Genomic DNA, 20,940 nt, shown 5'->3' on the forward strand with positions numbered 1-20,940 from the left:
AATTATTTATATTTTAATTATGACCTTTGTTAATGCCCTATCATTTTATTTCTATTTGGTTAGAAAATATCAAAAACAATTTTAATCAGGGGTATAATGGACTATTTGCATAGAAACAACTCATTTCTAAAGCTAGAACAGAGCTATATGCCAAACAGTACCTCATACTCCACAAACTCCACAGTGGAGTTCGTGGAGCAGAGCTGCAAAAACTAGAGTGAAGCAGTCCTAAACACCCCTAAGACGTGAGGTACGGGTGTGAGTAATCATGATCATCCTCGGTCACGCGGACTTCAGGCATCACTACTATTAAGGCCTTGTTTAGTTCACTCCAAAAACCAAAAACTTTTCAAAATTCCTCGTCACATCGAATTTTGCGGTACATGCATGAAGCACTAAATATAAACGAAAACAAAAACTAATTACACAGTTTACCTGTAAATCGCGAGATGGATTTTTTGAATCTAGTTAGTCTATAATTGGAAAATATTTGTCAAATAAAAACGAAAGTGCTACAGTACCAAAAACTTTTCGGAACTAAACAAGGCCTAAATTCTATATTGGATACTCACTTGTACATTCATTATGAGTTATACTATAAGTGTAATTAAGCTCTAATTTTGGGTTTTGATAATAATGACCACATCATTAAAAGACTAATGAGATTTATTGAAATGACAAGTAGATAAAATAAGAATGATGATAGCACATAAGATGATGGTGGAGCCTAAATTACAAAATGACGCGGTGATGGACTCAAAACTCAAAGGAGTTTAAATTCTTTGATACTAGGAGAATACCCCGCGCGTTGCTGCGGAAATTTTAGATAATTTAAAAGAAAATTAGATTATTTATATTTATAGTTATATGAATGAAATTATCTTAAACTAATTTTGTTGAATGATTTGACACATCAATATGAACAGCTAAATTGCATGTTAGTAGATGAAGAGATGACTATCATAATTACATGTGCTAGTTGGCTATAATTGCAAGTTTTAGTGGATTGTTGATGTGGATAGCTTGCATGTTGAGAGAAATTTCTAGTGGGGTTTAGTTTTATAAGAGTATAAGATAAGATAAGATAAGATTTGAGTGCATTTGCTCGGTGATGTGCTGAGCCTTTTCGTTGTAGTCGTCGTCATGAAGGGCCATCAGAAGAGGTTTTTTGTTTGAGTGTATTAGTTTATTTTCCCTTTTAGGATATGCTATCTTTTCTCATCAGAATATCCTTCAACTCTAGCTTGATTCACAGATTTGCCAAGATACTAAGTTTGGTTTCCACCCGTGTAGATATGCTGGCATTTAGAATATTCAGGTTAGGTGTCCTATCTAATAGCTTATTCCATTTATTATTTATTTTTACTTAGTATATATTTTTGGTCTGAGTGCTGACTCAAAATCCTTGCATGGAACAGCCACCACACTAATTAAGTCATTATCATGTTGTGTGGGATGAGAAAATTTTTGCCACTGAGGGTGATTATAAAGCTAAGCCAAATTTTGTTTCCAAGTGATATTGTACAGGCAACTTTCAGCAGCTCCCTTAAGTTTTGGCCAATCGAATTGTTACTACCAACTAATAGGTGAATGCTAGTTTGTCCAGGCTTCCTGCATCGGTTGTGCCTTTGCAGAATTGTTGAAGGTGGAGCTGCAAGGCGCTCCCAGTTGGAGTTCAGATGATCAGATCAACATTCAGTGAGGCAATGTGGTGGTGTTATGCTGACATATAGTATGGGTGATTGATCCATAGGAAGGGGTCCAGAGATCTTTGAGCAAATGGTTGATTACTATCGTCTTTCAATTTCAGATCGGACTTTTTCTTCTTTGATTGATAGTGTATATTGTGCCTAGTCAGTAGTGACTCTGGTTGCTAACTGCTGGGGCGGAGTGGGAGCTGGGCACGCCGAGTCAATTCTATTTAAAAATTAATGCTATCGAATTAGCTCTGAATATCAGACTGACAGCAGATATGCAAACATTTACTCAGATTGACAGGCTGACAGCAGCTTGTTCTGCTCGTCCAATAGTATGTATGGGTCTTGTTCTATTAATTGACCGACAACAAGAGGTGATTATTGATGGCAATGGAAAAATATCTCATCTTTTATTAAAACCTAAAAGGTGGACATACAAGAAGTCAAAAAAAAAATGAGGGGATGAAAAAAATTATTTGAGCCCCCCATAATCACCACACAAACTAAAGAGACCAAAATGAAACAATGTAACTAACCAATCAATAAGCTCAATTTGATGGTACAATGCTCTTTTTTTTTTCTTTTCTCTTTTTTGCGATTGATGGTACAAGGCTCCGGGTAACACAAAATTGAACTCCTAACATAACAATCCAAGGACAATAGTCGTGTGACAAATTTGGCATATCTTCGTGTATAGTGAATGTTGCTGTTACAGTTTTAGCAAGATAGAACCACAATCCACATTCCATGAGAGCATGCTAAAAAAGCATGGAACTTTCATGTGTGCATTTGAAAAAAAAATCACAAACAAAAGTGGGCCATTGTAACTTAATGGTAATCCACAAGCATGTAAGTGGTTGATAGGCAGTTTAGTTTGTTCTAGAGGAGCATACCATATGCAGGTGGTTTTTTTTACGAACATATGCAGGTGGTTGATGTGCTTTAGTCTGTTCAGTCAGTGGCTCTGAATACACTCTCTAATGAGAAACAGTTCAAAAAAAAAAAAAAACAAGTAGCGGCGCGTCCTCGTTCGTGTGCGACGCATCTGCTGTTCGTACCTAGCGACGACCGTTTGCCTACTGTCAGCGCGCCGTCCGCGCCTCGCCAGTTCTGTGGGGTTTGTAGGACGACGCTGGAAAACACTTGTGATAGGCGGTTTAGAAACTAAAAGGAATGAGGTGGAGGGGGTGGAGCTGGAGAAGATGGAGGTGCGTGGAAAAGACCATGGAGGCTCATGAGAAAACCGTGTCGCTGTACTAAACGACTTCTAAATTCTATTACGTCGCCCCACTCGGAAAGGCTAACATGACCGTTCATCCATTGAGCCCAGGCAGAACCTCGCCGGTGGTGAAGGCGGTGCCCCAGCTTTAGAAGCAAGCAGGCGTTCTGGGTGTCCGACCCCGTCCACAGGAAGGGCCCTGCGTCGCGCGTCGATGGCAGCTACAACACCTGAGTGGCAGCAGCATTGCTCCCATGGCATAGGTGGGGACTCCGATGCATGAGCACGGCGGTAAGCCGCAGAGTGAGGCAAACCATTCAATCAATTTTCTCAATTCTCAAAATTTGGAGCAGGGGCTATACATAACTTTCTATAAATATTTATCCTGACATGGTAGCGTCTGAAGTACAGTAGTTGTTAATTTCGCTGTGAGAATTGACAATTGAGATGGCCTAAGCTAGTCCTGCTGACTGAACGTTGCTGCGAGGAACATGTCCTCCTCGCTCCCAACCCAGCCGCACTGGCCGCAGCGCTCGGCCGCACGGCAGCACGCGGTCATGCCGCCACCGGGTGTCCTCCTCTCCGCGGCAACGTCGCCGTGGCCGACAGCCTTGACCTCGACCAGCAGCTTAGGCGCCTTGCACCCGGCCAGCTCGCGGCCCACCCGCGAGAGCGTGAGCCACCTCTCCGCCGCCGGCTGCGACGCCGACGACACGTCGGCCCACGGGAGCTCGGCCCGCGCCAGCACCCTCGACGACGGCCTCACCCGCGCTCCAGCAGCGCCCAGTAGCGCCGCCGCCAGCCCGGACGAGGACGACGGCCTCGGCCTCCACCGCAGCTCGAACACGATCGCCCCCGCGGCGGCGGCCGCGGGCGCAGTAGCTGTAGCAGCGGGCTGATGCCCACCGCCCCAGCGCTCGAAGCGCGCGAGCTCGCCCCAGCGCAGGTCCCCGCCGCACGGGACCTCCCGCGTGTCCACGCGCAGCCGCCGCCTCCCGTCCCCGGCCGGCACGTAGTACCTCAGGAAGAGGCTGCCGCCGCGCTCCTCCAGGTGCTCCTGCTCTAGGCCGTCCACCCTGACGACCCTGACGCTGAGCTCGAGGCTCGGCGGCTGCACCCTCAGTCCTCCTGCCATTAACGCACGCACTGACTCGATCGCGCCTCTCGCGCTTCTTCTTCTTCTTCTTGCAGCAAGTTAACAGCAGGAACGCAGCACGCTACGGTTTGTTGGTGTTGGCTTGGCGCGCCGGTCTGGTCTGAGCTGCATGCGCAGGCCCCGGCCGATATATAGGCGGACGACGCCGTCGCCAGTGTGGAAACGGCCCTCGCTTTCCCGAGGGACCAGCCGAGCCGAGCCGAGTCATCAACTTTCTAGTGGAGGTTGGCCTTGATTGATCCCCAGCGCCGCGTGAACCCTTGGGCGTGTCAAGGGTGGTTTGGCCATAGAGGAGGGGCACAAAGAGCGATTAGTTAGTGACCGGCGCCGGCGATCAGCAGCCGATGATGGGCAGTGAGATAACTAGATAAGGATGCGTCGCGTCAAATGGCGAGGCCGATATGGTTAATTATGTGGGTTGTTCGAACGAGCCAACGAACGAGGGGCAGATAACTCTTTTCCCCCTCCTTCCACTTGAGCACATGCGTTTGCTTCTCATTTGATTGGCCGCCGTCCAGTTTGTTTAATACTACTACTACTACTTGGGCTTCCGCCAACTAAATTTTAGAGAGCTAAACTTTAGTCACTTTAGTAGCTAAAATTCCAAATATATTGACTAAAAGGGGCTAAAATAGTTTAGTTTTATTAGTCATCAAGAGTAGCTAAAATTTAGTTGGTGGAACCAAAAGAGGGCCAATGTATTGGCGCGTACCGCTTTTGATTTGCGCGAGGCGGAAGCGAGCGCGGCAGCCATCCATCGACGCACGCACGGGCCACGGGGAAATTGGGAAAAAGCAAAGCAAAGCCCGTTACGTCGCGCACGTCTGCATGGGATTGGATTCGGATAGCCAGATGAGGGCGACGGGGGCGGGCGGGTGTGCTATGCTAGTTGTATTACACCTCGGATAGGTGCTCACGCGTGCCTAGTTTACTACCCCGCCGGTTAATTAGATGCAGCCTACCCCGCTTTTCCCCCACTCTGGAGGTAGAGCACATATTGTTAAACGTGTTCTTATCGCTGATTCGTGCTCAGAGATCTCCGTCAGTATGATGATTGACGAGGGCGAGCGTTCCCTCTTCCTAGTGCTGGGTTGACCCAAATCCACTGCCTGCATCAGTGGCTGGAGAAAATGGTGTGGGGGGTTGCCTACACTACACCACACACACACACACACACACCCCTTGAATGGGACGTGTCGACAAGTTGAATTAGGAGCAGCATCACATTTCACTACATGCTCCTAGCATTAGCTGCATTATTGCAACAATGGTCAGCTCTTTTCTCTACTAGTGGGCCCATCTGATGAATGATCAACCATACTCCCAATCCAATCATTCATGTACGAGCCAGTGGCAGCGTCTTGCTTTTGCCATGTTGAGAGTCGTTGACCGCGCGAAAGATGGGTCAAGTTGGCTCCCAGCCACAGCAGAGGAGAGTGTTTCAGGATTTCCGCACTACCCGCAACAACAAGCACCGTCTCTGAATATGGTCCGCAGCAGATTGGGTCTGCCAATGACACAAAAAGCACAAGCCCTGTATTCACATTCTGATCGTTACTGTTACAACAAATAATTTTGATTTTTAAACTGAGGGAGGGACAAGCAAGGCAGAATGGGAGTGGCACAAATGAGCCGGAATTATTCTATAACAGAAAATAAATGTGTGGTTGGAAATTGAAATCATGGCATAAATCAACATGTCTCTCTGACTACAAAGCAGTGAGGGGCTTATTTTGCAGCACAGCAAAGTCAAGGGATGGAGGTACTGTCAATTATGCACTTGAGTCTGCAGTGGTTGCCTTTGATCGATCGGCTTCAATCATAGCCTTGATGTAGAATTCACCTGCTTTGTAGGAAGATCGAACCATTGGCCCAGATGCAACATAGCGGAACCCCTGCCATTTACAACAAAGACAGGGTCATTTTGTCAGCACCCCAGTTATACGAGCAATGCAGAAAACAACTGTGCGCTTGAAGCTTGTTAACAATGAGACAAATTCTGGGAACCAATAAGAACAATGACAGTAATCAAGTCTGCAAATCAATCGATGCTGCAGCATAGGTGAAAAATGCAAAGTTTCTAGAGCCTCATTTCGCTAGCACAACTAAGTTTGGATTACTAAAATAGAATCACAGAAGGAATGAACATTCTATTGACAATTTTTCCTTTTGTAGCATTCCAAATTGCCAAACAACGATGTCTAATAATCAGCAAAGAGGCATCAGGGTCGAGAATCTTATTTATTTTGTATACATTGTGAAATTTAGTATTATGGTTGATAATAGGCTGGCCATGTACACGATGGAGCAAAGGAATGTGGCTGGCTCTAAATGCCTCATACAATGTAAAACCCAAAGCACACATTCGGGAAAGATAGGCATACCATTTCAACACCAAGGGCCCGGTACTTCTCGAAAGCTTCAGGCGTAACATACTCAGAAACAGGCATGTGACGTTTTGATGGCCTCATGTACTGGCCAAATGTTATAACGTCAACACCAGCAGCCCGCACCTTTTCCATGGTGCTAATAACCTGATCTGGAGTCTCCCCGCAACCTAGCATTATTGATGTCTTTGTAAGGGTACCAGGAGGAGCATACTCTTTTGCCATTTTCAGAACATCTATAGATTGTTTGAAATTTGCACGGTAGTCTCGGACATTTCTTTGAAGCTCTTCCACTGTTTCAATATTGTGCGCAAAAACATGCAATCCAGAAGTTGCAACCTTCTCTACACAGCTTGGATCTCCGCGGAAATCAGGTACTGCAAAATTAGTAGTAAGGGTACAGAAAATGGAATGGTTGATGCACTAATTTGACAGGGCCAATGATCAACTCCACGCTAATATGCAAGTAACCAAGCATATGGTGAGCAACATGTCTCTTACCGAGTGCTTCAATAAGCATTTCTGGCTTCAAAGCCTTTAACTTTTGTACTGTTTCAGCAAAGTGACCACTGCCCTGATCAGGCAAATCGTCCCGGTCAACACTCGTGATAACTATATATTCAAGGCCCCATGAGGCAATTGCTTGAGCAACATTGGAAGGCTCATCAGGATCCGGTGGAGGGGGCGTTCGAGATGTCTTGACATTACAGAATCTGCAAATCAGTAATTTCTCAAATTTGTAAGCAACTATGGGCCTTAAGTTCATTTCTTCAAAAGGTCAATTCCACATCACAAACAACAAACATCCAATGCTTTATAGGCTTACACAAAACAAAACTATTGGTGAAGCGTGTGATCTAAACAACAAACCTGCATGTATCCCGAAAATGGACATCACACACAATAGAATAAGCATATTTTATATAGAACTGCTTCATACAGAAAAGCATTCGTTCTTATTACTACACGGTGGCGGCTATGAATTTGTAAATTTAGATATCAAGAAAATTCTTGCGACGCAACAGCTAGAGCAGTATCAAAGTGCCTAAAAAGTCCAGAAGAAACATCTAAACATATGAGGATGCAAAGTTAGATCATATGAATTCAAACAGTTCATGGATCAAGATAGAGCACACTGCAGCATGTTAGTCTAAATGTCTACCATACAGAAGCAAGTGAAGAGCACATTCTAATTTCTAATACATTGAATCCACGGTACCACAAACAAGCAGAAAAAAAAAATTAATGAGCACGACGAATCTCTCACCTGCAGCCGCGCGTGCAGGTGTCCCCAAGGATCATAATCGTGGCGGTGGCGGTGCCGGTCTCGCCGCCGGACCAGCACTCGCCGAGGTTGGGGCACCGGGCCTCCTCGCAGACGGTGTGCAGCTTCAGCTCCCGCAGCTTGGCCTTGATGGCCGCGTACTTGGCGCCGCCAGGCACGGTCTCCTTCATCCACTTGGGCTTGGGCAGCGGGCGCTGCCGCGTCCCCACCTCCACCGAGTACGCGAAGTCGCCCAGCGACGGCGCGTCCGCCTGCAGCCGCCGCCGCAGCTCCGCGAGCCGCCCTGGTTCCGCGGCGGGAGGAGGCGATGGCGACGGCACTGAGGGGTCGAGGGTTTGGAGGAGAGACGGGGTGGAGGAGATGGAGCGGGACGGCGCCTGCGTCAGGGCCCGGGTTAGGGACGCCGCGAGGTGCCGGCGGCCGTGCATGGCTGCTGCGGCGGCGGCCGGCGGCGGCGGCAGCGGTTGGTGGGGCGTGGGGACTGGGGACGGGAGCGGTGGGGACGAGTCAGGCGAGAAGCGAGATGGAGTTTGTTGGTTTGGTTGTTTTGTGCGCAAGTCGAAGATGGGGATTCGCGGAAAGCGTAATCCTACTGAGGCGTCTTAGGCCGTATGAAGGCGTATTCGTGTGCCTTTCTGAAGAACTAGGCCATCCGCCATCGGAAATCGATCAACAAGGATGACGAGCCCACATTCAGACTCAGTTGGATTAGTGCTCAGCCATAGTAATATTTATTTATTACAAAACCTCAGATGAGTGTCATTTTCGTATAGGGACCAAACGTTTTTCCACTATAAGTGGCGGAGCTTGAGCTAAAATGGAAGGGGCCAAGCACCAAATGGCAATGGACTATCAAGCAAAATTGTGATTATTTTTAAGTCTAGCAACCTCATAAAGTTACAGGGCACAAAACTAATGGTGAATCACTTGAGATAGAGGGACCATGGCACATATATTCGCCTACACTACCGTCCAGAATTTCTACGAAGGGACAAGTGGACGAGAATGAAAATTCAAAAGGTGCTTTTGTGACACAAGCTGATCCGCAATCACCCGTACTTTAACTCTTGTTCTAGAACTGAGGATGAGGATTAGAGCCTTAAAAAAATCGATACTGATACGAAGAGCTGATGGGCATACTTTTATGGTATCCTACTGTCAATGTCATTACCTACCATATCAGCTTGACTATGGTGCATTTAAAGCATTTTGTACAAATTCTTCAAACAACACATGTTGTTCCGTGAATTACCGAATGGTTTTGGGATTCAGAATCAGAACCAAAAAATATATTTCAGTTTCTTCAGAAAGAATATTTCAGGGTTCTCCAAAAAAACTGAAAAAGCCTAGTTTCATGAGAAACAAAATCAGACTCTTCAGGAACATTTTTTATAAAACTGAAACTACAAAACGGGGCTCTATAACAAATATAACCCTCCACTTGTTTTTATACGGAGCATCCATCGCATTTTTTGGATTCAGAGTTCATACTCGTCAGCTAAGAATCAGCCTATGTAAACCTTCTTATGCAAAAGTCATATTTTGGATCCGTATTTGAAAGCACTCTTATATTTATGATTTATTGCTAGAAACATTATATTATACGACAAAATTATAGATCCAAGCATACCAGGTCAAATCACACCCGGTATTGGAGGGAGCATAATGCTCGTGGACCTGGTATGAGTTCAGAAAGAAAATACTGGGATTACAACGATAAGCTTGCTTTCTTTGAAAATTGTTTTTTAAATATATTTTTCAATCTTTACCTGTCGAAGCTATGTCTCAGAAAAAAAAACTGGTACAGACACATAATAATTGTAAAAAAGAAAAAGAAAAATAATACAGATAGGCTCCCCCCTACCACAAATTTACAACAGTACACGAACACCTCTGCAGCTCACGGAAGTACAATGTTTTCTTGTTAGACTAGAGCGTACAAAAATGGAGCACTTCTGAATTGTTCCATTTTCTTGTGTGAATAACATATCGAAGTGTACACGATGGCCATCTTGCTCGCTGGTATCTTTGCTGGAAGCAAGTTGGAAAGCTCACCAAGACTTATCTGATGAGCAATTGTTTGTAAACTATGCTAGTGTGCCAAGAGTTCCAGAGCAAAAGCCACTGTGCATTGATTCACCCATTTCTGGAACTTGGAGCTGCAAAAGGAGCTACTTAATTGCAGCAATCGGGAAAGCAACATCAGTTGAATTTGCCGATTTCCATCTTCTTCTTGATTGCTCTTTGACTATGGTATACAAATGAATCTATGATTCCAGAAACGGTGAACACACCTGCACATCAAGAAAAATAGAAGACTTGGTTTGTTGCTCGAAAATCCTACTTTAGATACCTCAAAAACATAACTAAACGAGGACTTAGTCCAAATCAGTCAACAACCAGAGAGAGAACAATCAGCAACCAAAGTTACATTTAACTTCAGCTCTCACTAATGGTCTACCAGCTTTACCTATACCATTGGCTATATTTTACACAGAAACACAGCTTTTATGTTGTTCATGGTCAAGTTGGCAAAGGGGGCCAATACCCATGTTCAACAGGTCAAATGTTCAATTGAATTACAAGTGCGTTCAACAAATATACTTATTGTAAACAGAAAAGGTGCATGACAGAGAGACTAATAGCATAAACCAAAATGGATAGACGGAAACATTACCTCCAACAATAGCGCAAACATTAGTTAAAAAGTGTAAAAATGACACATGTTGTTCCGTGAATGTGACCTGTAAAAGCCATTGATGAAAAATTACACTCATGTACTGCAAAACACATGTCAAGCAACTACAAATACAATGATTTCCAGCAAAAGAAACAAATGAGTATAGTAGGCCACCCTTACATTATCTATATGCAATACAGTATCAAATGTAAGTACATCAAGCTGGTACCTTGATTGGTGAAAGGTCATAAAAGAAGAACACACCCGGAAGAGCCTGCATCCGACCACTCTCACCACTTCTAAAATGTTCCGTTACAGAGAACTGTGGCCATGAATTACAGCATCTTAGGGAATGCTTGAAATCACAATATGTCGATATGTGCATCAGCAGCATGAAAATGTTTGCCCACCAAAATAAAAGAAAGAAAATACCTGATTAGAGAGAATAATGTGTTCATTTATGTCAGTGTAGACTGTAGGGACAACCTGAAAGACCAGAAAAAAGAATAATTTCAGATATTTTGAATTAAGTCATTGGGTAACAGTAAGTATAAGAATATATAGAAAATAAGAAGGAAAAAACAGGAGCAATTTAACTAGAAAGACAACATATCGTTTGATACTTCTTTTAATTAGGCCTCAAAGGATAGGACAAACCTTGATGAAGTATTGGTACATTCCATATGATGAATGCTGTACCCAACTTGCCCTGCATGTTTAACAAGTAAAGAATCTTAGATTCTCACCTAGATTTTTAGGGGTCATTTTCACCCTAGTAACAAAACCAGAAAACAAATATATGAAATAAAAATAACATTATAGGAACAGGAAACTACCCGTCAAGTGGATTAACAACACCAGGAAAGTATTCTCCAAAACTTAGTCTGTTTATTTTATGGCTGACCTGGCATTGTAAAGAATAAAATGTAATGTTAACACAATAATGCTTGTGAGAAAATGACAAATCTTCCTGTCAGTATACACAGCTATAAAAATCATTTACAGATTTGCTAAGTATGATTACATTGAAGCTGTCCTTCTGGAACGGAAGCAAGTCATGGACGTGCACATTTGACTGCTGGAAACTTTTCCCTGGAGCAAAATGGAAATTCCCAGCAACCTTATTAACTTCAATGAAGCCATAAATATTGCATCCTTCGCCTTCTTCATCCTTTATACTTTGAAGAAAGCCCTCCCTTTTGCACTACAGAACAACACACATCAGACATAATAATTGTCTTGAAAGTAAAGGGGGCATTGTCTACATAAAGTGATCTTTTCTTTTTGGTAGTTATTACAACATATGTTCATCAGATGGTTCTACCTGGTCAAGCAAATCTGGATTTGATACACCCCAACCTTTTTTCCTATAGGCTTCACGAACATCTTCACATGAGTTACAACATTGACCATCAGACTACATTCAATAAGGAAATATGTTAGCTCAAAAATTCATAACAAAACAGCAGATGAACTACATATCTGTAGGTACAACGATAACAGGTTCTAAAGCAATCATGTAATTTCTAGCACAGCAAGAAAAATGAAGGAGTGTTAACAGAAAGATATATGGTAAAGAAACTAAAAATGGCCTGCCTCACACAGATATATTCGATAGCCTCATTAGATCTGACTTTTGCTCTGTAGTTCATAGGAGTATACAGGACTCAAATTAGGGGTGTTATTGAAAACTTCACTGGAAACAGTTTAACACATGGCCCAGCTATTGACATGAGCTGACATGTATGTATTAGCATTTTCATCACTTCATCAGTTCTACCCAGGTCAACATGTCTGGCTTGACCCCCTCACGAACTTTTGTAACAACACTTGCACTAAGTGATGCTGATGGATCAGCGGTGATTGATAATAGACAAAGGAGGTGATTTTTTTTTAAAAAAAATCATGATTCGTGAAGTCTAAATTAGTCCATGGCATGCAACCCAAAAGGTAGAAATACAATTGCGTATTTTGTGGGCCAAGGGATAGATATTATCTCACAAGAGATAGAAGCATACTTCTTGTGCACCATAACATGAGCCACAATAGGTTTCATTGTGTTCAAGCCTTCCACCATGATGTTGTAGAGGTGCTTCCATCTGTTGAAAAGGCAAGGAAATGTGCATCTTTAGGTATAACAAAACATGTATAGATTTGAGCAATACAAAACACCTAAAGGAATTTTTCACTTGCGAAGCCAATATGTGTTATGTAATGCATCAAGGAAATAAGTCAGATATTATGTGCAGAACAAATCACACGCTAAGAAACTAGGACTGTACAAAAGGAAATGTCATAATACTGCATATTTGGATTGTTTCAAAGAATCTGACTTTGAGGCAGTGCTGTTATACATTCTACATGCTATAGGTGTGACTTTGAACACCACAAGAGATGATCTCACCTTCATCCCACCAACTGCATCTTGCCTAGTCGCAATAACATTGCCATGGGCATCAATTCGCTGCTTGAATACATCATGTTTCTACGTAAGAGCATTAAACTGGAACAAGTTAGTTACCACAGGTCTGCAACCATCAGTTATTGAACACAACTCGTAACAGCTAAAAAGCTGAATACACAAATGCATACCACATCTAGGTGCTCCTGTCCACTGATGTCCATTGCATCCAGGCTAATTATAGAACATTGAAGGGCTGGAAAGGTGACATCAAACTGCATTTTAAGCATCAGAAAAGGTAGATGTCAACAAGTGTCTGAACATAAATTGGTACAGATTAGAATGGCAAAGTTATCATGTACGAAATAAGTTCTGGTAAGCCAAGGTCTAGTGTTAGAAAATATACAAGAATGAAGGAACAACTAGCAGGCAAAAAAACCTGAAAAAGAAATGAGTGTTTGCAAACAGTTGGTAAAGGGTGACAATGAAATAGTGCAAGAATATAAAAGCAGTACATTACATTTATGCGAAGTGTTTCTCCCCTTGAAGTATCAACCCTTAGTGTTGTCTCAGTAACTGCATGGAGATATAATCCTGCACAAGTGCACAGAGAAAAATATAAAGTAGTAGATAGGTAGAATGATTTCTTTGGTTAACCTTCATGCTGGTATACTATTCATCCGGTAAAGAAAACCAAAAGAAAGCAAACCCAAGGTTTCGAATATCCACACACTAAAAACCTTATATCTAAAACAATGAGAGCGAAAGAGCCCCTCATTTACTTCAACTAAACATGTGGGTACTAGGTAAATCTGCTTCTGAATTTCTGATGAAACTGGCCCTTACATTCGACAACAAAGCAACCAAGCACAAGAGAAACAGCCTTTTACCTCAAATTTTGTACGAAACCAATAATTATGTATGCAAATTTGCCATTTGTAGCTGTTGTTTCTCTAAAAGCTTATATAACATGTCAGGTCAACGCCTTATTCACTAACCAAAACAGAACGAAAGTTAACAGCAGAATCTCCCGAGCTTCGTAGCTACTCGTGAAATGAGTTGAATCCTGGCAATACAAAGCACATTAAAATAACATTTTGCGCGGTCGAAATAGGCACTCAATTCCACTCCCGCCAACCCAGTTACGCGAGATCAATTCCACGGTTCCACCCGCTCCGCCAATCCGGTAACCACAACACCAGATCTCGACGCATCCTGGAGAGAACGCCGGAATCGTAATGCGACAGGGGGTCATTATACTAGCATCCATCTAGCATCACCAACGCGGCCAAACCTAACCAGCCGATCTCAGAAACGGGTACAGGGACCTAGATCGAGGCGCAGGGGGTGAGAAGAGAACAAGGAAAAAGCGAGACGCGTACGGAGCTCGGAGACGAAGAGGAGGAGCATGATAACGGAGGAGGCGAGCGTGATGACGCCGCCGGAGAGGGTGCGGCTGTAGAAGTCCTCGTTCACCTTGGGGTACGCGTCCAGGCTGCGGAGCTTCGACAGGAGCCCGTCCATGCCTGACGGGATCTCGGAGTCGTCGGAGGCGGAATCGGGCAGAGAGGCCGAGCCCGTCCCTTCCTCGCTATTTCAGTTTTCTTTGGGGGGGGTGTGGGGGGGGGGGGGGAGGAATTGTCCTCGTCACGAATCATTAGCGAATTGCCGGCCTTGTATAGCGGTATTGTTTTTTTTTTTCGCCCTTTTTGAAAAGACGCAAAAAAACGTCCACGAATGCTCCAGTTTGACTTCTTGTTCTTGGCTACTGAAACTGCTTGACTGGTGGGTTTCTACCGTCAGAATAACCATTCTTGATATGGTATAATATACTTCCTTCGTCCAAAAATAAAGATTGTTATAATATTTATCATTTTTTAATTATAATTATATAAAAAACATTAGTCTTTTAAATAAATTTATATTATAAAAATATATTTAATAATCTATCTATCTAATAATATCTTCTTGTATATATATTTGATAATATATTTATATTATAAAAATATATCTAAAAATATCTTCTTGTATATATATTTGATAAAATTTAAAAAGGTTTGACTCCAATTTTTTTGAAATGGAGGGAATACTTCTAAAACATAACTTCTAGCTTGATTTACTTTTGTGCTCTTTTTGCTCAATTTTTATCCAACATCATTTGCAGTGTTACTATAGTTGAAACCATATCAAGTACTTTATCAGCTACAAGGGTCTGAGCATATATAGAACTGGAAACTGCAGAGGGCATAGAGCAAACTCCGATCCACTTTAGTATGAGCATCACATGGCTGACTCTTTAATTTACCCCCGTGCACTAGTGCTTCATGTACTTGCTCAGAGAGGCTAATGCATATTTAAGTTGTGTCCATGTACAAGCGCTTGATTTAAGCATGGGCGCCCGTTGTCTTGTTTGGCATAGATCCCCGTTCACCGTGTGCGCCACCATGGCACATGATCGATGGTCACCTGCTTCGGTTCTGACCCGATCCAAACTTGATGATGACTTCCCCCGTTCCCCGCATCATGCCTGTCACTGATACTCTACGTTTTTCAACTCCGCTCTATATTTTTTAGTTAAATGGTTTCAACTCCACGCACTTATTTCGAGGAAAAAAAGTAGAGTTGTGAGAGCATTTAAAGAGGTACTCCATAAACTCTAGTTTTTTATGGAACTACTCTACGGTGGAGTTTGTGGAGCAGTCCCAAACAGCTATTTAGTAATATTTTTTCCAGCAGAATACAATGCCTTTTTTTAGAAGAATATAATGCCTTTTGAAGCTCTTCTGAGACTACATATATCACCCTCATTAGCTATAGCCTCTTCAACTCTTGGATTGGATCTTGAGTTGTTCAGCATGGCCGTCAATGCACTCTCCTTCGCCGTCCTCCTTTCCTTGGTGATCTTGGTACGTTTCACTCTCTTACTGTGCCCTGATAGTGTCATGCTTGGTCATGCATCTTTTCCTCAATCGGCATCCACATTTACATGCGTAGGCCGCCGGCGCCGGATAAAGACCACTGTCGCCGGACGACCAGGCGGTGGTGCCGCTGCAGAGCTCTGCCGTCGACGCGGCCGGGAGCTACGACGACGACTACAGGTGCGTGTACCCGATCTACGTGGAGACGGGGTCGATCTGGAAGGCCGGGACGGACGCCGTGATCAGCCTGGCTCTCGGGGCCGCCGACGGCGCCGGCTTCACCATCCTGGACCTGGCCCGGTGGGGCGGGCTCATGGGCGCCGGCCACGACTACTACGAGCGCGGCAACGTGGACATCTTCAGCGACCGGGCGCCCTGCCTGCCGTCGCCGCCGTGCCGGATGAACCTCACCTCCGACGGCTACGGCCCGCACCACGGCTGGTACTGCAAGTCCGTGGAGGTCACCGCCACTGGGCACCACGCCACGGCCACGTGCGCCAAGGCCGGGTTCGGCGTCCAGCAGTGGCTCGCCAGCGACGCGCCGCCGTACCAGCTCTACGCCGAGCGTAGCGTCTGCGCGAAGAGTGACGCGGAGGAGTGATGCTGCCGGAAACGGATGTCGCTGCACTGGCCTTCTAGACTTCGAGTCTTCATTGTTTCTGTCGTTCTCTCGCGTCATTGCTTTTTGTTCATGGAGATGTTTGAACTCGTTGGTGTAGCACTGTAGAAGAGCGTCTCTGACAAATTACTATTCCATTTCCCAATAAAAAGAATGCAAGTAGAAGATTGTGTGGTTGCTTCAACACATGAGTCAGATTATTCATTCTATCCCTAATTCTTAAAAGGAAACGAGGAGGATTCAAGTACCATCACTGAATGCGGTGCATAACAACATAAGAGAAATTCAGTCCTACAAAGTAAAAGGAGAAAAAGAACAAGCATTATAAATTCAACCAGGCAATCAGCTTAAGATGAGAAGAATAAGATAAGGAAAGTTTAAGGAAACCTGCTTTTGTCTGTGGGAATCCTGGTTATTAAGCTAGTGAGTGTGAGAATCACAATTCACAAAATCAAGCAGATCGAAGGAGCAAGGTTGGACTTGGGCACTTGGCATTATCCAATAGAAAGGGCTCATGCACTGTTGCCTGGGAGGTGGCATGCAGACCAAAGAGCAAGTGGACTTGGCATTATCGACCTTAAAACCCAGAATACTGTCCTGCTCAAATTCTTCGACAAATTTTGCAATAATGCTGACTTTCCTTGGGTGCAACTCACTTGAAAATGTCTTCGAATGTCTCCACATGCTAGAAGCCCAGCTGGCTCCTTGGCCAAACTGCTCGTCTTGCAAATTATTGTCTAGCTGTGTTTTTAGTTTCGTAAATAGTTTATATTTAATACTTCATGCATGTGCCGCAAGAATCGATGTTACGAAGAATCTTATTTTTTTTTTGATTTTGGGTGTAACTAAACAAGGCCTTAGGAGTTGGGAAACAATCTTTTCTTTGAATGTCCCCTTAAGTCAGTCTTGTTGGACCCCTCTGCACATTGTCTAGAACTTGTCACTCCAACCGCTGGATATGATCATTGAAGCAAGAAACTAGTTTGTAAGCTGCATTCTCAGGGAGCTAGCCATTACTGCCAGTTGGACCATTATATTTGATAATGGTCATGTGTCATTCCCGGTGGAAATCACATCTGTTTGGCTGCACTTGTATCTCCCACCATCTCAAAATACAGAGCCATGGAGCAATGTATGCACCCAATGCTTGATGCTTAGTGCGCCCTCTATTTGGAGGGAGTCTTTTTGTTCACTCTTGCAATTTTGCATGACAAAATCAGAAGAATATAATATATTACATCTCCCGCAAAACGTTGAGCACTTAAATTTGAGACATTATCTTCTCTGCTGGAGGGCATATGTCATCTATATTTACCAAACTGGAACATATATAATACAACACAAAACAATCAGATGGATCCTATGTAGGTACATCTCTTCTGCGTATGCAATGCTCTCCTCAAATCCTCAAACTAGACCGTGATGTTACATCTTTGACATACTACCAAAGATGGTAATAAAGCCTTCATCAGTCGTCATCCTTGAACTCCCTGATTAGCCAATCCAAATCAAATAACCATTAGATATCTCCTTCTGACCAATTTTTATCTTGTTTACATTTATTTGGAACGCCATTCGGGCAAAACATTGACGAAACGAACTTATGAAGGAAAACATATAGGACCCTTCTCTTCTCATGGAGAAGCATCACAGGGAAAAGTCTCCTACATCTATATGACAGGTTCCTAAATCATTCACTTCAACAGTATGGACCATCTGTGCTAAGCAAATTAGCCTCTCCACAAAGGGCCTCATGTACGAATATCAAATTTTGTGACAATCTACATCTATGCACTATGGATATGCATAGTTTCATTTTTTTTTTTTTTGAAAACTCCTTGGTATGTTTTCTAAAAAGTTTTCACAATTCCACCAAGTAGAGTGTTTGCACTGAATATTTCCCTAGTTCCATTATAGGAAATTCAATAATATAGATAATGTTGCTCTGAAGTTGTTAATGTATATAAGGCTAGCAGTGATAAAAGGGGATCATGGGTGCTTACATGCAAAAGTTTTAGATAAAAGCATATTACCTGCGGTCAAGATAGCGTGGTTGGATTCCAGTGCCTTGGCATGTAGTGCATGTCAAAGAGCCGATGCCCTCGCAGTTGACGCACTGTGACTCTTCAGTCTCGCCTGCACCAAGCACTACAGTAACAATGCCCTTTCCAGTGCAAAACCTGCATACCTCTGGAAAATGAACAAATTCCATTTAATACTCAGAACCGTTGGATACTGTTTTGTAAAGAAAAAGATAAGACGCATAGTTACAAGGCAGTAACGTATGCATTATGTGCAACATACCACCATGCCCAGCCCATTATCTATTTCCATCATGACTAGTCGTCTAATTCGCTGAAGCTCATAAAGGGAACTTGCAAGTCCGTTTTTGGCTCAAGGCTCTCATTGATATTGCAATTTTCAAATAGGCGAATGTTTGTCATTTCTCGGGGATACTCAATAACAGCTTTGCTACCAGAGTACCAACTAATTGGTGCAGAATAATTGAACAAGAGATATCTGCTCCCCTGCCCCCCCCCCACCACACACACACACACTAATGCCATCATATTTAGGTATAGATATGGTCATGAAAGGTAGAGTTACAGGGACACATTGCATATTCGAGAAAGATGAAAGTTGCAGTAATAAACATTACTAAAACTTTGGTTCCGATTTTCTGACCCTGCAGTCTGCAGATGTCACATAATTTTCGGCCTAGTCGTCCTCTTCCTACTGTTTTCTAATAAAACATTAAAAGGTCAACCAAATAAAATAGTGCATAGGAAGAACTAAGATGCATCTTTGATTAAAATGAGAGCCTGGATGATATTTTCATTTTAACAAGGCAGTCCCATGACCAGATTTTGTGTGTTTCACTCAGCCACGTGGTTGTCCCAACAATGTTTAATCACACAACCATAGGCATGTTAGAAATGCAAATTGGAATAAAGGAGCTAAGGCAATCTAAAGAGCATAATCATCACATACGCGCGCCAGAACCACTGCAGGGGAAGCACGGCTGTGTATTCTCCCTCTTTGCCTGCATGGGGAAGAAAAAAGGATAATCACATTATTGCCCCTTTTATGACTTTAAGATAGTAGTAATAAATACTCGTACAGAACAGTGGCAAATTCATTAAGCTTGGATCTTTCAGTTTCAGTCAACTAGTAGTATGTTCTTTAGCTGCTAGAACTCCCAGCCTAATTAACGCTACTTGGACAGCGAACAGGTTGCAACAAACTTAAAAAATGGCGAATACTCACGGCATTGTCGATTTGAGTCTCGTAGAACACTGGGACACCTATTCCCACGGCGATGCTGACGACGCCCACCGAAATGGCCACAATCTAGAGGCACCAAGAAGGGAAATCAAGCTCCGCGAGAATCAAAGGACAAGGCAAGGGCGCGATTTGGGGTCGGGTGGGCACTCCGTAGCGTACCGTGTTCTGGTCGAGGTCAATGGCCCGGATGCGAGGGTACCGCCGCGCCCCGGCACTTCGCCGTCGGGGCAGCAGCGCCGCCATGTAGGGCGAGGAAGGAGTGGAAGAGAGGAAGCGGGAGTGGAGCGTCGTGAGCGACGAGGAGGAAGTGGCCATGGCTGCGGACCGGCCGGGTCTCCGGCGGGCGGGCGCGGCGGTGGCCGTGACCCGGTGACCGGCTCCACGCCTCGCGTCGTGAGGAGGAGGTCGAGCGAGCGAGGGAGGACTGGAGGGGGAGAGGAGGAGGTAGGAGAGACAGCCGGGGAGGTCGTGCCGTCAGCCGTCGTGGACCATGTGGATGTGGTGCTTGTTATGTGGAGACGTGGCAGGCCGAGGTGCCGGAGTTGGGATGGGATGTGGGTGCTGCTCGTGACTGGGGCCGCCGGCCGGGCCTCGGGACGAAGAAATGAGCGTGGATGCATGCATCATGCATCGAAGGAATTGAGCGCCGGAATTTGAGAGGCTGCGGAACTCCCAGAGCGGATAATGTCCATATCCGAAAAGACCAAGGCTAGCCACGGAATGCCTGCTGTCCCGATCTCCTCCCCGTCGTCTTTTCTCAGCCGCAGGTAGTAGTAGGAAAGGAAAAAAAAAAATCTCGGCATCAGTGCGACAATGGAGAAGCAGAAGCTGATTGTTAACTCTGGCACTAAGCTGTTAGTTAATCTGATAACCGCGCGTTGTCGCCATTTTGCTTTCTGAAAGAATACCAACGTACGGATTGACGGCCATATGCAATCATATGGTTTATAATAGATTAACCAGATTAATCCACTCGGCAGTTGCGCCACCGTGTCATTTCCGGTTGACAGTGTACAATGCATGCATGCACGTCTTGCCAAGATTACTTTTACTTTTAGCCAGCGAGTCCAAGCAGCCGAAAATGACGCGCATGCTTTCAGATTCAGATATACAGTACAAAGGTCTGCGTGTACTATTGCACTGCACGATTTTTTCAGCGGCATTGCACCATCATCCCCTGCAGCACTGCTCATCGTAAGAAAGTGAAGCTCATTTTACTCAGGCTTCGCAGCGGCAGATGGGAATGGGAGAGCCTCGCATGGGACTGCCCGGTCGGCCGGGACTGGGAGCGTA

The 20,940-nt window shown here is 44.2% G+C and overlaps 4 protein-coding genes across 4 annotated transcripts; 1 reads left to right on the forward strand and 3 right to left on the reverse strand.

Moving 5' to 3' along the window:
- On the reverse strand, positions 5,587 to 8,292 carry LOC8057459 (lipoyl synthase, mitochondrial). The gene is made up of 4 exons (XM_002447905.2): positions 7,727 to 8,292; positions 6,961 to 7,172; positions 6,457 to 6,836; positions 5,587 to 5,967 (listed from the first exon to the last, which is right to left on the reverse strand). The coding sequence occupies exons 1-4, from the start codon at positions 8,170 to 8,172 to the stop codon at positions 5,845 to 5,847; spliced, it is 1,161 nt and encodes a 386-aa protein (XP_002447950.1). The 5' UTR covers positions 8,173 to 8,292; the 3' UTR covers positions 5,587 to 5,844.
- On the reverse strand, positions 9,453 to 14,464 carry LOC8057460 (endoplasmic reticulum-Golgi intermediate compartment protein 3). Its single transcript, XM_002447906.2, has 13 exons — positions 14,208 to 14,464; positions 13,346 to 13,419; positions 13,017 to 13,100; positions 12,829 to 12,909; positions 12,443 to 12,523; positions 11,749 to 11,841; positions 11,449 to 11,628; positions 11,261 to 11,328; positions 11,082 to 11,133; positions 10,857 to 10,910; positions 10,654 to 10,746; positions 10,422 to 10,488; positions 9,453 to 10,038 (listed from the first exon to the last, which is right to left on the reverse strand). The coding sequence occupies exons 1-13, from the start codon at positions 14,347 to 14,349 to the stop codon at positions 9,947 to 9,949; spliced, it is 1,161 nt and encodes a 386-aa protein (XP_002447951.1). The 5' UTR covers positions 14,350 to 14,464; the 3' UTR covers positions 9,453 to 9,946.
- Positions 15,681 to 16,612, forward strand: LOC8057461 (PLAT domain-containing protein 3). The gene is made up of 2 exons (XM_021463602.1): positions 15,681 to 15,751; positions 15,840 to 16,612. The coding sequence occupies exons 1-2, from the start codon at positions 15,681 to 15,683 to the stop codon at positions 16,342 to 16,344; spliced, it is 576 nt and encodes a 191-aa protein (XP_021319277.1). The 3' UTR covers positions 16,345 to 16,612.
- Positions 17,510 to 20,258, reverse strand: LOC8073411 (protein SPA, chloroplastic). The gene is made up of 5 exons (XM_002447907.2): positions 19,807 to 20,258; positions 19,630 to 19,713; positions 19,354 to 19,405; positions 18,396 to 18,552; positions 17,510 to 17,852 (listed from the first exon to the last, which is right to left on the reverse strand). The coding sequence occupies exons 1-5, from the start codon at positions 19,960 to 19,962 to the stop codon at positions 17,831 to 17,833; spliced, it is 471 nt and encodes a 156-aa protein (XP_002447952.1). The 5' UTR covers positions 19,963 to 20,258; the 3' UTR covers positions 17,510 to 17,830.

Source organism: Sorghum bicolor, chromosome 6, assembly GCF_000003195.3.
Source record: "Sorghum bicolor cultivar BTx623 chromosome 6, Sorghum_bicolor_NCBIv3, whole genome shotgun sequence".
NCBI classification, from domain to species: domain Eukaryota; kingdom Viridiplantae; phylum Streptophyta; class Magnoliopsida; order Poales; family Poaceae; genus Sorghum; species Sorghum bicolor.